The sequence below is a fragment of the Centropristis striata genome, chromosome 1, assembly GCF_030273125.1.
Source record: "Centropristis striata isolate RG_2023a ecotype Rhode Island chromosome 1, C.striata_1.0, whole genome shotgun sequence".
NCBI lineage: Eukaryota > Metazoa > Chordata > Actinopteri > Perciformes > Serranidae > Centropristis > Centropristis striata.
The window spans coordinates 10,714,624-10,729,623 of record NC_081517.1 but is presented as its reverse complement, the minus strand read 5'-3'; the positions used below and the strand labels follow the sequence as shown (position 1 = coordinate 10,729,623).

The 15,000-nt window shown below is 48.8% G+C and overlaps 2 protein-coding genes across 2 annotated transcripts in view; both read right to left on the bottom strand.

Annotated features, from left to right (window-relative positions):
• alg13 (ALG13 UDP-N-acetylglucosaminyltransferase subunit) overlaps positions 1-12,824 on the bottom strand; it is a 12,948-nt gene extending 124 nt beyond the window's left edge. Inside the window, 26 exon segments of the mRNA XM_059330138.1 lie at positions 1-640; positions 825-929; positions 1,275-1,389; positions 1,618-1,658; positions 1,739-1,858; positions 2,013-2,130; positions 2,298-2,366; positions 2,584-2,639; positions 2,707-2,742; positions 2,871-3,042; positions 3,126-3,270; positions 3,569-3,676; positions 3,920-4,026; positions 4,028-4,179; positions 5,710-5,792; positions 6,544-6,644; positions 6,772-6,836; positions 7,067-7,181; positions 7,260-7,317; positions 8,688-8,844; positions 9,041-9,122; positions 9,217-9,289; positions 9,399-9,445; positions 9,522-9,572; positions 10,430-10,513; positions 12,589-12,824. The exon segment at positions 1-640 is cut by the window's left edge and continues 124 nt beyond it. Coding sequence (XP_059186121.1) covers positions 282-640; positions 825-929; positions 1,275-1,389; positions 1,618-1,658; positions 1,739-1,858; positions 2,013-2,130; positions 2,298-2,366; positions 2,584-2,639; positions 2,707-2,742; positions 2,871-3,042; positions 3,126-3,270; positions 3,569-3,676; positions 3,920-4,026; positions 4,028-4,179; positions 5,710-5,792; positions 6,544-6,644; positions 6,772-6,836; positions 7,067-7,181; positions 7,260-7,317; positions 8,688-8,844; positions 9,041-9,122; positions 9,217-9,289; positions 9,399-9,445; positions 9,522-9,572; positions 10,430-10,513; positions 12,589-12,708 — 2,739 coding nt within the window. The 5' untranslated portion in view covers positions 12,709-12,824 and the 3' untranslated portion in view covers positions 1-281.
• A 99-nt stretch (positions 12,825-12,923) lies between these two features.
• The window catches only part of LOC131969030 (actin-binding protein WASF3-like), a 5,080-nt gene continuing 3,003 nt past the window's right edge, over positions 12,924-15,000 (bottom strand). The window contains exons 7-11 of the mRNA XM_059330150.1: positions 14,925-15,000; positions 14,616-14,837; positions 14,397-14,512; positions 14,114-14,326; positions 12,924-14,028 (exon numbers count right to left, since the gene is read on the bottom strand). The exon at positions 14,925-15,000 is cut by the window's right edge and continues 49 nt beyond it. Of these exons, the coding sequence (XP_059186133.1) occupies positions 13,865-14,028; positions 14,114-14,326; positions 14,397-14,512; positions 14,616-14,837; positions 14,925-15,000 (791 nt within the window). The 3' untranslated portion in view covers positions 12,924-13,864. The remainder of the gene's footprint in view (positions 14,029-14,113; positions 14,327-14,396; positions 14,513-14,615; positions 14,838-14,924) is intronic.

Here is a 15,000-nt window from a genome sequence, read left to right as displayed (position 1 = left end):
GGCCGGCCGACATTTACAAAGTAAGCTTTTAATAAACATAAATGTTCCGTCAGGAGGTGATAAAAAGATAAAAAAATAACGACTTAAGGAGCGTCCGAACGATACAACAGGACCTGCCGTTAGCCTCCAGCTAACACTTACCATGTGCAGATCGTGAGGCTAACATGCTTACATGCTAACAAACATCACAACAGGTTTCATATCTCCTTTTTTTTCCTGGTGACGCTAGCGCTGCTTACTGAACACAGGGAGTTGTTAGCCTCGAGCTAACAGGTGGGGCGTCACATAGGGGGGGGGATGTAGTGGGGGGACGGGGCTGTGATGTAGCTGACCATGTGGGCGGGGCCGGGGGCAGGACAGTAGACTCGGGGGGCGTGGCCTCCCGTCTGCAGCGCACCCCAGTGGGCGGAGGGGGGGAGGCAATGGTAGGAGGAGTGATGGCTCAGGGGTGGGGGATGAGGGAGTGGAGGGGGCTGGGCCGAGGACAGGTAGGCAGCCGGGGGTGGAGCTTCATACGACAGGTGCAGCAGTGGGGGAGGGGGGAGGGGCGTCTGATCCGGGTATAGATGAGCAGAGGGGGCGGGGCCGTGGTGGGCGGGGCCAATGGTGGGGGAGGGGCCTTCTACAGAGGGGGCGGGGCCTGAATGAGAAAAACATTTAGATCAGAAAACGTGTGAAGTTCAGTTTGAATCATCGAGTTGTTTCAATGTTTGAAAATTATTCATTGAATATTTGTTTCCAGGACTCGGATATAATCGGGACTCAGACACAACCAGGACTCACAGTGAACCAGGACTCACAGTGAACCAGGACTCAGTACTGACCGGCGTGTCCGTCCGTCTGTCCTTCTCCTGCCCTGCTGGATTCTGGGTAGGAGGAGGGGGGCTGGTGGGGGCCTCGAGCAGTCTCAGGGTACGAAGGAGGAGAAGCTGGGGACACAAGACCAGAAACGGGTCAGACCATCGACTGGAGGGAGACGGTCTACTTCCTGTCAGCCAACTAACTCATTAACTCTCATACTCCTCAGCACTGATCTGACTGATATACAATCTATAACCTTCTGTTCCTGCAGATATTAACAAGCAGATGTTAACGTTCAGATATTAACGAGCAGATATTAACATGCAGATATTAACATTCAGATATTAACATTCAGATATTAACATTCAGATATTAACATGCAGATATTAACGAGCAGATAGTAATGTGACATCATGGTTATGTTAAGCTGAGTGGGCGGGGTCTGTTGAGGAGCCAATAGGAGCAGGTGTTACCGTGCAGGGGGGCGTCGGGGCTCAGGTATGGGGGGTAGTGCTGGTAGGGGTAGGAGGAATCCGGTGAGGTGGCGGAGTACACCTGCTGCTGCTGCCAGCAGCTCTGATGGTACCACTGACACACAAACACATTATTAATGCATTAATAAAGTCACCTCACTCATAGAAAACACAATATTCAAAGATCTATTTCCAAAATGAAAAAATATTATTAGAATTCTCATTTGAACAATCAAACTAAAACAGAGGAAGCTTTATTTAACGATCATTATATATAATTATAGTTTCTCATTCATCAAAAATAACTGACAATAATAATAATAATCAGTTTACAGGATCTCACCTGGACGCCGAGGTTGAAGTAATACTGGAGGACCCTGCAGTCTGCACACACAGACACAGACACACTCAGGTTAGACAGAAGCTGCAGCAGACTGTGATGCTGTGTGTGTGTGACATCTGACCTCGAGGTAAGTCGCTGCCATTAGGGTCGTAGGAGTAAGGGGGTGGAGCCACCACGGTGCAGAGCGCCTCCCCCAACTCGTTAACCAACCAGGGAGAGGCGGCTGGAATCGCCATGGCAACTGACAACACAAAACACTTTAATGACATAACTGTATGTGTGTACCTGTGTATGTGAGTTTGTACCTGTGTGTGCGTGTGTGTGTGTACCTGAGTGCGTGTGTGTACGTGTGTGTGTGTGTATACCTGTGTGTATCTGTGTGTGTGTGTGTGTACCTGAGCGTGTCTGTGTGGCTGCTGGCAGGTGAGCTGTTGCCGGACGTGATGACGGAGAAGACGGCGAGGACGAGGAAGAGGAGGGAGACGAGCATATCACTGCCAACGGCTTCACCACCTGGAACATACTCTGCTCAGACCTGCAGTGCCCAACATCTAACCTGCTGTGTGTGTGTGTACCTGTGTGTGTGTGTGTGTGTGTGTGTGTGTGTGTGTTCCTGTGTTTGTGTACCTGCTGTGTATGTGTGTGTGTACCTGTGTGTGTCAGTGTGTGTGTGTGTGTACCTGCTGTGTGTAGCTGTAATTGATCTCTGGTCTTGTTGGAGAGTCAGTTGTTCCTACTTCCTGTTCGTCCTTTCACAATAACAGAAATGACATCACTGATCATGTGACCTGTAAACACCTTGATGGTGACGTTGGCAACATGGCAACATTTGTTTACAGGCTATAAACAGTTGGTCATGGTGTCATGATGTCATGTGTCCGCATCGCTGATTTCAGTGGACGTGATGAACAGTGAGCGCTAACTGAGCAGTGTGAGGTCAGATTGGCATGTGGTACAGACTGTTACCTGGTTGCTAGAGGGCTCGGCGGCGCTGTAAACACCTGACGTCTGGTAGCTCTGATCTGAAACACACTGATGTCACTTCCTGTCCACAGGCGGCGTTTTTAAAGACGTTGTGATGTCACTCACCCTGAGTCAGGTAGATGTACTCCTCCGTGTACTCGGCTGGCAGAGGCAATATAATTATTATTATTATTATTATTATTGTTATGATTAATAATATTAATAATCTCATGTTTACAGAAATACTGTCCAACAGCTTCCTGGCCAGTCTTTCACAATAAAAGCCTCACCCTGGTCATCCGCCGTGCTCGTGTCCTCCTGGTCGTCCTCTGACGAACACGCCGGCGTGTTGCCGGGCGGCGGGGCGGGGGGGAGAGGCCCCGAGCCTCTCTGGACTCTGTAGGAGGAGCTGGGCGGAGGGGGCGGGCCTCCCAGGGAGGGGGGCGGGGCCACAGCCGGGCCCTGTGGGAGGAACCAGATCACACGACTTACAGAGTGAACGTTTGCGCCCGGTCGCCTCACCGCCAGGCAGCGATCAGACTCACCGGCAGTGGCGGGAACACAGTGTCGGCGGCGTCGTCCAGCTGGTAGAAGGCGAGCGGCTCCAAGTCGGACGGCTCCTCCGACGCCTCCGAGAAACCAAACTGACACTCTTTGTTCAGTGCCGCTGCCAGCTGGCGCCGACTGCGACTTAACCAACAGGAAGTCATCACTTTATCACCATGGCAACCCATTCATACACAAGTTCATTTAATCAAAATCTTCTGAGTCAATAGATCTCCTGAAACTCAGAACATTAGAATATAAATACAGAATCTACTGAACCTGTATTGTTGTTATTTACATTCACTGATTATTTGTTTCAGCTCGTTATGTCATTTATGATCCCTTTGCCATGGTGACCTAGTGTCTTGTGACCACTTGAGAACCAATCATCAACGTTTAAACAGAACAGAACATTTAACCATTTAGGAATCCGTTTGTTTACCGAGACCGGAAGGCGAAGCTCTCGTAGTCATGGTAATATCTCCTGCCGGGGTGGTAATAGGTCAGCTGAGGACCAATCAGGTGACGGTTCAGGAAACGGGTGGAGCTTCTGACCAGAACACACGAACACACACACGAACACACACACGAACACACACACGAACACACACACACACACACACACACACACACACACACACACACACACACACACACACACACACACACACACACACACACACACACACACACACACACACACACACACACGAAACGATCAGCTAATGAGGCTGGTGATTAGTCAGTGTGTCTGGCCTGTGATTGGCTGGCAGGTCATGTGATGGCATCCCACCTGGCGCCGTAGCGGGGCGGCCGGGCCGTGGGGTGGTGGTGGTGTGGAGGGGCGTAGGGGTCGTAGGTCATGGTGCCTGGGGACAGCGGCGGGGGGGGGGCGGGGATGTCCCGGCTGGAAGCGTGGCGGCAGGGCGGACGGTGCCGGACCGCCGTAGGACGGTGGCGCCATCAGCTGCTCCGCCCCCTTCACCCCGCTGCTGCCGCGGGACTTCCTGAAGTACCGATGACGGTGATGACGCTGACCACGAGAGTCCGAGTCTGACAAAGACAGAGAGAGTTATAGACAGCAGGAGACAGCAGGAGATAGCAGGAGACAGTCACAGACAACAGAGGACGGCGGGAGACAGTCAAGGACAGCAGGAGACAGCCGAGGGCAGCAGGAGACAGCCGAGGGCAGCAGGAGACAGGACAGCAGGAGACAGCAGGAGACAGCCGAGGGCAGCAGGAGACAGCAGTAGACAGGACAGCAGGAGACAGCCGAGGACAGCAGGAGACAGCCGAGGGCAGCAGGAGACAGCAGAGGACAGCAGGAGACGGCAGGAGACAGCAGAGGACAGCAGGAGACAGCCGAGGACAGCAGGAGACAGCAGAGGACAGTCAAAGACAGCAGAGGACAGCAGGAGACAGCCGAGGACAGCAGGAGACAGCCGAGGGCAGCAGGAGACAGCCGAGGGCAGCAGGAGACAGGACAGCAGGAGACAGCAGGAGACAGCCGAGGGCAGCAGGAGACAGCAGTAGACAGGACAGCAGGAGACAGCCGAGGACAGCAGGAGACAGCCGAGGGCAGCAGGAGACAGCAGAGGACAGCAGGAGACGGCAGGAGACAGCAGAGGACAGCAGGAGACAGCCGAGGACAGCAGGAGACAGCAGAGGACAGTCAAAGACAGCAGAGGACAGCAGGAGACGGCAGGAGACAGCAGAGGACGGCAGGAGGAAGCCGAGGACAGCAGGAGACAGCAGAGGACAGTCAAAGACAGCAGAGGACAGCAGGAGACGGCAGGAGACAGCAGAGGACGGCAGGAGGAAGCCGAGGGTAGCAGGAGACAGCCGAGGACAGCAGGAGACAGCCGAGGACAGCAGGAGACAGCCGAGGACAGCAGGAGACAGCAGGAGACAGAGAACAGCAGGAGACAGCAGGAGACAGAGGACAGCAGGAGACAGGACAGCAGGAGACAGCAGAGGACAGCAGTAGACAGCAGAGGACAGCAGGAGACGGCAGGAGACAGAGGGCAGCAGGAGACGGCAGAGGACAGCAGGAGACAGGACAGCAGGAGACGGCAGGAGACAGTCAAGGACAGCAGGAGACAGCAGAGGACAGCAGTAGACAGCCGAGGGCAGCAGGAGACAGGACAGCAGGAGACAGAGGACAGCAGGAGACAGGACAGCAGGAGACAGTCAAGGACAGCAGGAGACGGCAGGAGACAGAGGGCAGCAGGAGACGGCAGAGCACAGCAGGAGACAGCAGAGGACAGCAGGAGACAGAGGGCAGCAGGAGACGGCAGAGCACAGCAGGAGACAGCAGAGGACAGCAGGAGACAGAGGACAGCAGGAGACAGTCGAGCACAGTAGGAGACAGCAGAGGACAGCAGGAGATGGCAGGAGACAGCATGGGAAAGCAGGAGACAGCAGAGGACAGCAGAAGACAGTCGAGGACAGCAGGAGACAGCAGAGGACGGCAGGAGACAGCAGAGGACAGCAGGAGACAGCAGAGGACAGCAGGAGACAGCAGAGGACAGAAGGAGACAGCAGAGGACAGAAGGAGACAGTTGTGGAGGTGAGGAGATGTACCGAGGTCTTTCCTGGTCGGAGCAGAGACGTTCCAGGCTGGAACCGGATTCACCGGCTTCAGATCAGCGAGAGGGACGAGGTGTCTGCAGAGGACAGAGGACAGGATATGTGTTTTGTATCCAGATAAACTCTCGAGTCCGTCCTCTCTCTGGTGTAGCCACTAATGGAACATCTCAGAGTCCAGAGCGGAAGGTCCTTATTAAATTCAGCTCTGCAGGTTGAGACGAGACTCTGAGATCACAACTTCATGTTTGTGGAAGAAGGTAAGTAATTTTACGAGTAAAAGGCTGAATATTCACTGATCCTGCAGCAGAACTCACCTGATCCTCTATTTTAATTTAACACAACAATAACAGTTATTTATAAATAACAATAGTGGCTAACAGCAGACGGTCTGTTAACATACTAAACATGTATAACTCTGTGAATGGAACAGCTAAGTTTACTTTACACATCATTCATCATCTGACTGACGTAAATATGAATTAACATTAATAACTTCAGACTAAGACGCATCAGTTTGAACTTTGAACAGTTCTGTAAGTTATGTGATAACAAATATTCAGTGTAAACTAAAATATTAATATATCAATATTAATATCGATCAGCCGGCGTCGTTTCTTCACTCGCCATTTTTAACTCTTCCAGTCGACCGGTGGGCGCAAGGCATTATGGGTACGCACAACACTGAGGATACACACAAACATCCAACAGGACTCTGTCCTCCTGATCCTGGACATGGGGACATGAAGACAATCCTCCAGCTGTCCATGACGGAGATCCTTCAGACTGAACTATGTATTTGTATGTGTATCTGTGTGTGTGTGTGTGTACTTCTCTCCTAGCTCCTCGATGAACACAGTAACAGCCGAGGAGTGTGTTCCTACTTCCTGTATGAAGGCGTTGTAATATTTCCCCTTCGGCTCCAGACGAACCTCGAACACACACAGACACACATTTAATATTAATGCTGGATTAGTACTGTGGTATGAGTACTGTAGTACTATGGTATTAGTACTATAATATTAGTACTTGTAGTACTGCAGTATTGTGTGTTGTTACCTGACACTTGTCTCCCAAGAAATACTGCCTCCCTGCAAACACCATGTAGTCTGTCTTCTGCATCTCTACAAAGAGACAGACAGACAGACATTATTTCAAACATTTTAAATAATAATAACTTCAATAACATTAAATGTCGTTTAATGATGATGAGGTCGGCTGTCGACCAATCAGCTTCCAGGCTGAGCATCAGCTGACAAATGATGTCATTAAATATTTTAAGATATTTTTAGAGTTCTCTTCAGGTTCTGGTTCTGATCAGGTTCAGGTTCTGATCAGGTTCAGGTTCTGGTACCTTTGCAGGTGTCCTGCCAGACGTCGAACTCCAGGTTCCTGTACACGTCTCCGTCCAGAGACTTCATGACCTTATAAGGTAGAGACAGTCTGGAGGGGGGCGGGGCTTCTGCAGGCTGACCAATAGAAACAGAGGGTTAGGGCCCGGCCTCATGACATCAACATGACATCATGATGACATCAGCAGAACTCACCTTGTCGTCCGTGGCGGCTCGTTTATCCTCAGAAGCTCCGCTCTCCTCAAGCTCCTCCCTGCAGGAGCAGCGTACACAAAAACAGGTGTAACGTGTTTAGGGGGGACCTTTGATGAGATTCAGGACACTGTGGCCCTCATTTATCAAGCGAGCGTAGAAACGAGCGCAGATCTGAGTGTATACTTCGTCTTACGACAGAGTCCAGGTGTGATTTATCAAACGATCGTATCTCTCCAATCACAGCGCAAGAATGATCGGCTGTTGATAAATGTGGCGGCTCGAAACATGCGTAATTTAAATACCACGCCCTAATATATACCTGATTCAGAAGACGCGCCTTCAGAGTTTACGACACCGAAGGGCGCAATACGGCCAAAAAGAGGATTTTTTCACCCTCTAAAGTCAGCTTTATTAGCAAAGTGCACCGTTACAATTAACAATAGGGGCAATATAGACATATTAAAGAAATATGCAGCGACGGAGGTTTATGAAATAAAAGTACTTCTAGTTATAAACTCAAACAAGTTCAGTGAGTATTTTACATTTGGAGCACGGACTTAGAAGTTTTCAGCTTTTTGGTTGAAGGAGGTAAACAATGTTTTAAAGTAAGTTTTAATTCAAAAAGAAGAGGAATATATTAGGTATATATTAGGGCGCTGACACCCAACAGCTGCAACACAACAAACTAGTTTTGTGTGGCAGCATAAAAAGTAAAAAAAGAAGGAAATCAGTGGTGCTGTCAGCAGAGTAGCAGACTATTAAATTCCCAGCGAGGTTTGAGTAATTACATTGTGATATATAAAGCCTAATAATCTATATAATATCTGAATATTACTATTATTATGATGGAGATATATTTTCACCTCTTTACATTTACTAATAATGATGTCCTAGTCAGAAGAGTGTGTGGCAGCGCTGATTGGAAATGTTTCTATTCGGGCAGCACCACTGGTGAAGGAGACGCTGACGCTCCGGTGTCGGAGCTGCATAACAGTAAACAGCAGAAGACAACAACATTTAACATCCTCGGCTGGTATTCTGTTTAAAGAAATTTCACGATCGCAGGGTGTATTTATTTTTGGATTATGTATTAATGATAAATGATGTAGTCTAAACATGTTTTGCTTTGTCACTATTAAAAATCAAAACACCACAGAGTTTTATCAGCTCCAGGCATCGATACTTTAGTCTAAGATCAATTCTCAGACTCAGACGTGTGGACTTCACGCTGACTCAAATTTGCGTACGCAAGCTGATAGCAGACGTGAGATCTGATCATACCGTCCGCTCACGTCCAAATTGATAAATGCCGAGGCTTGTGTAGAAATCATCTTATGCCCACTTTACGCTCACTTTCTGACATACGCTCGTTTGATAAATGAGGGCCTGTGTGTGTGTGTGTGTGTGTGTGTGTGTGTGTGCGTGGACCTGTTCTCAGCTGTGTCGAAACCAAAGTCGACATCACTGCACACTGACGGACTGTTTCTATAGCGACGGCCTCCGACCCTGAAGGCCTCCATGGCCTGACAGAGCTCTGCCTCCTCGAAGCCGAAAACCTGAATATAGAGCAGCTCATAGAAGAGAGCTACACACACACACGCACAGACAGACAGACAGACAGACAGACAGACACACACACACAGAACCTGTTTGCTCTTCCATTATATCTCCGTTGCACTGACAACAGTCAGACAGAAAAAACTTGTGTAAAAACAGGTAAAGGTGAGAGACCAGTGGAGACCTGGTGCTGCTCTGGAACCAGGTCTGGGATCAGGACTCACACTGGCAGAGCGCGGCGGAGGCTGGGTAGCTCCTCGGGTAGACAATGTCATAGTGACCGTTGATGGAGCAGCACAGCGTCACCTAGGCAAGACAGAAGGTCAACAGGGACTAATTTGATCACAGAGTTAAGTGCTGATGTTTATCGATCAGTTATTGATACTGATCAGCTGATCACCTTGTCAACAAAGTCGTCCTCTGAGATCACAGTGGCAGCTTTCCCCGGGTAACGATAGATCAGGAAACACCGCCTACACACACACACACACACACACGCACGCACGCGCACATGAACACGCACACACGTTAGCTGACTGCTGGTTCAGCCTCAGGAGGATTCTGGACCTGAGGATTTCTCACCTGTAGAGCTGAGACAGAGCCTTGATCTCCACCTGACCCACTGTCTCCTGCAACACACACTCTGTTACAAACTGATACACACACACACTGTGGACTGAAGGGTCAAAGGTCACAGCAGCTCACCTTGGGATCCTCCAGACGCTCCAAATATTTTTCAAATGAACCTTCAACAAACTTAAAAAACAGAAGATAGTTTACTGTCTGTATCTGAGAACGTGCAAGCTGAACTGGAGCTGAACTGGAGCTGAACTAGAGCTGAACGTGGAGCTGAATGTGGAGCTGAACGTGGAGCTGAACCTGGAGTTGAACCTGGAGTTGAACCTGGAGCTGAACTAGAGCTGAACTAGAGCTGAACTAGAGCCGAACGTGGAGCTAAATGTGGAGCTGAACGTGGAGCTGAACACGGAACTGAGGCAGTGGAACAGATGGAGCCTTGACTTGGAGATATAAACCAGGAGATTCAGGTGAATGTTCAGAGAGCAAAGGAAGTTATAATCTATCCACCGATGTATGAGAGAAAACTAACATTTACAGCACGGCAATTCACACAGGTATGGTGCGCGTTCAATGGCGGTCGGTGCTGCTATGGTGCATTCAAGAGCGTGGGACATATGGAAACTTAGTAATAAACTATTACTGAATAGAACATAGCTCAATAAACAAGTTAACAAACATTAACAGCGTGGGCTTCCTAACTACAACAATTCGTTTAAGCTCAACCAAGTGATGAAAGTCTGAAGCAGAGCCAAGCCGAGACCATCAAGCCGAGACCAGCGGACCGAGAGGAGACTTCAGGCTCAGTTTGTTATTTTGGGTCTTGCTTCCTGCAGAAGCTCTCCGGACTGTTATTTTATATTTGTTGTACTGTTGAGTAAAAATAGTTTTTATATTTTTCTAAGTTGATCTTATTTAATTTGCTTTGTTATTTACTAGTTTCTGTAGTTTTCAGGCCAGATGCTTTAAAACTGAAATCAAGATTATAGACCAGATTAGGAAAATATCACCCAGTGAGTGTGTCTGTGTGTACTCACCGGTTCAAAGTTGCATCTGTTTGCTCTCATGAAGTCGGCACACTGCTGACGGATCCTCTGGTGGTAGTTCTGAGAGTAATACAACTATACACACACACACACACACACACACACACACACACACACACACACACACACACACACACACACACACACACACACACACACACACACACACACACACACACACACACACACACACACACACACACACACACACACACACACAAAGATTTTCACAGTCCCACACTAAAAACTGAAAGTCTATAGTAAATCTAGGAGTCTTACTGGAGTCACAACGCTTAGATTAAGTTAGTAATCTGCACTGTTTCATATCAGTCTTTTCCTAGTATTGGGTTTGTCGCAGTGACGTAACACAATCAACAACCAACAGATGAGCGGGGGAAAGGTCCCCGGTTCCAGACCGGCCAGTAAAACGACTTCGACAGGAAAAAGTAATATCACAATAATGCTAGTAAGCTCATTCCTAAATAAAAATATAGTGATGTAATATATTTACGGCCACAAGCGGGACTTGTGGGGCGCTGATTCTTAGTAAAAAGAACAGTAAGGATACCCAGTTAAAATGTATGAATAAATATATATATATATATATATATATATATATACAATTGTATATATGTATATATATATATACATGTATAGCCTTTTTCTTTATTTTAGCAGTCGACTCAGCTGTTACCTTCTTTTTTTTTTTTTTTTTTTTTCTCCTGTTTTCCTTATTGCACTACTTTCTGTTGTATTCTCTATTTATTTATTTTTTATTTATTTATTTATTTTTTGTGGAGGATATGGGACAATGGGGTGGGATGGGGGGGTGGAGTGGGGGGAAGGGGGGAGTTATTGTGTACACTTACAGAATCTGTAACCTGTTTTTTGTTTAATTATAAATACCAATAAAAAGATTTTTCAAAAAAAAAAAAAAAATGTATGAATAAATGTATACATAAATAAATAATCGATGATTAATGTATTAACTAAATGAAAGTTGATAGAGCTGATAAATATTCTTCAATTAAACACATTATAATTAAATAGGACACAAATGTATATCATGAATTTATTTCTAAATTTTCCTTTCCTTTATTCTTCCTAATATCTATTTTTTAATGTAAAATGGTGAAATTTTCATGTCAGAAAAACAGCCCTTTTTCAGCTTTGTGAGGGGGCATTTTGTGCCATCTTCTCCTCTTCTTTTTGTTGTTGGTTTTTTTTTTTTAACACAAACCACTGCACAAACTAGAGCAGCTGTAGCCAAAAGCTGCTTCTCCTCCATTTAGTAAGTTTTTACTAAGAGCATAATGCTAAAAGAATCTCGTTGTATTCTTGTAAATAGTTCGCGTGCAAGATTCACAGTCTGTCTAAAATCTCAGTCTGAAACTAAAAACACTAAACACTCGTCTTTAGATGTGAGCAGGTCTGAGCTGATAGTTTTCCGCGAGTCTTTTCCAAGTCTTCTGATGTATAGGTAGCTTAAGCTGCTCAAATGTTTACTAAAGATGAAACCAGCTGAGACATCCTGACCTCCTGTCCCCTTACCTCCTGGCCTCTGACCTCCTGTCATCTGACCCTCTGTCCCCTGACCTCTGACCCTCTGTCCCCTCACATCCTGGCCTCTGACCCTCTGACCTCCTGTCCCCTCACCTCCTGACCTCTGACCCTCTGTCCCCTGACCCTCTGTCCCCTCACATCCTGGCCTCTGACCCTCTGACCTCCTGTCCCCTCACCTCCTGTCCTCTGACCCTCTGTCCTCCTGTCCTCTGACCCTCTGTCCTCTGACCTCCTGTCCTCCCGCCCTCTGACCTCCTGTCCTCTGACCCTCTGTCCTCTGACCTCCTGTCCTCCCGCCCTCTGACCTCCTGTCCTCTGACCCTCTGTCCTCTGACCTCCTGTCCTCCCGCCCTCTGACCTCCTGTCCTCTGACCTACTGTCTTCTGACCCTCTGTCCTCTGACCTCCTGTCCCCTGACCTCTGACCCTCTGTCCTCTGACACTGTGACCTCCTGTCCCCTGACCTCCTGTCCTCTGACCCCTCTGATCGCCTGTCCTCTGACCCTGTTCTCTGTCCCCTGTCGGCCGCGGCCCCTCTCCTCGGCCTCCCGGCCCCTACCCGGGCCTCGGGTCCCGTTGTTAGCTCACCTGCTCGGACACGGCCCTGAACAGGCTGGAGGCGTCTCGCGCCACCATCTTCCGGTAGAGGCCGAGGCTGCTCAGGTACTCGTCCATGTTGACGAAGTATTTCTTGAGTCCTTTCTGCATTCCGCCGCCGGTCTCACGTCCTCGCGTCCTCGCGTCCTGCTTCACTCGGTAAACTCGCGCCGGGTCTCAGGCAGCACGAGCCGCTGCGTCACTCCCACAGGTGAGTTTCATCAGTATGATCAGCGCGCGACACCGTGAGGCGTTCAGTGACCCGCAGGCCGTCAGAAACATCACAACCATTGAAGATATTTATATTTATCAATACATGTCATCAGTCAGGAAGTTAAATAATCACTTTTATTCTCAGAACAATCTGTTGTTGTTTATCAATAAACGTTTTCTCTTTTGAATACCACCAACATGCAGAATCACAGCATGGATCAATGATCCATGATCAATGATCAGTGGATCAGTGATCAATGGATCAATGATCAATAGGCAATGGATCAATGATCAATGATCCATTGATCAATGGATCAATAAATCTTTAAGTCAGCTGGAACAGGAAGTCGTTTTTCTTCTTTTACATCATCAGCTGTAACGATGACATCACAGAAGCGGATGAACTATGATGTCATCACGTCACATGCTCACAACAACACGTGATGTCACACAAAGTAACATCTGGTTACCATGGCAACTAATGTTCACAAAATACAATATAAATCAATATAAATATATTCACAGTTCACTGTTAATAATTACACAACAAACAAAACAACAAATGAAACAAAAATAGAATATTTGTAATATTTAAAAACAACAATAATATTAAAAATTAAAAATAATAAAACAACGACCTGTAACAACAAAAAATTAAAATTTTCAATCAATAAATATATAAATAAGAATTTACAAACAGCTGAACAAACTGTCAACGAATAAAAACAAACATGTGTCAGAGGAAACAGTTTAAAAATAAAACTCGCAAATTTACAAGAAAAAAAATAAAAAATAGTCTGAGGTCGGTTGACAGAAAAAACTTGTGAAATTACGACTTTAATCAGGAAAGGTGGTAGCGGTCAGTCTGTCAGTGGGCGTGTTCCCCTGTGGCGCAGGGTGGTCCGGGTCGACCCGGATCAGTCAGACCGCTCCTGGTCGTCGGGATCAGTCGTACCACTCCTGGTCGTCGGGATCAGTCCTGGTCGTCGGGCCCGGGATCGGTCGGACCGCCACTGGTCGTCAGGATCGTTTAGACTGGGCCTGGTTGTCGGGATCAGTCGGACCAGTCCTGGTCGTCGGGCTCCGACTCGTCCTCTGACTCGCTGTACTCCACGGCTATGCGGCGCGACAGGATGGTGGCGACATCATTTCCTGTCGGCTCTCGTTTCTTCGCCTCCTCCTGCTCACGCTGCTCTTGGACCTTCCTGAGCTGGATCCCTGCAGACCACAACCAGGATCAGAACTAGAACCACAACCAGAACACAGTAACTACTACAGCTGTGTACTAATACTGCAGTACTACCTCGGCGTATGGCGGCGAGCAGGTCGCTGCGGGCGTCGTTCATTGGCACGTTTGGTCCACCGGGAGGCTTCCTGCCGTCCATCATGGGGGGCGCCGGGGGCGCGGCAGTGGCCAGGGGCGGGGCCTGGCCTCCGGGGCGGGAGGGGGAGGGGACATAGTTGGCCGGGAGCGGCGGGGGAGGGGAGGGGCTGTAGGGGCGGGAGAGGGCGCCGCCTGGAGGACAACACACTGACGGTCAGAAACTAAAGAACAAATGGTAGATAAACAAACAAAACGACGTTACCTTGGTTACCAGGAGCGACGGCAGCGATGTGGGCGGAGCTGTTTGGGAATGCCACCTGTCCTGCCGGCGGCATGAGAGGAGGTGGCGGCGGGGGGGCCGGGGGGATCTGATGGTCACTAAGGAGATGGAGGTCAAAGGTCAAACACATTTACAGTTTACAGACACGTTTGTTTGTGTGTGTGTGTGTGTGTATGTGTGTGTGTGTGTGTGTGTGTGTACTTGGCCTCCTTGACAGTGTTGGTCCGTGCTGTGTTCTGATTAGCTGCTTGGTGGTGATGTGGCTGGTTGCGACCCAGTGAGTGTTGCCGGGCGGTTGCTGTGCTGACTGCAGAGGGTCGAAGGGCACGGTCCAGCGACTGAGTCTGCCCGCCGCTTGCCACTGTCACATGATCCTTCACATCAGGCCCCGGGCCCTCAGGGAGCTCATCTGACATCCCTGACCTGAGGGGGAGGACAGGTGAGAGGGGACAGGTGATGGTGGACAGGTGAGAGGGTGAACAGACCTGGGTCATGTGATCTCAGATCTACCTGTCAGGTGACATGGAGCAGTCGGAGGCGTGGTAAGGTGACGGCGTGACTCGAGCGTCTGGGCGGAGCTCCTTGT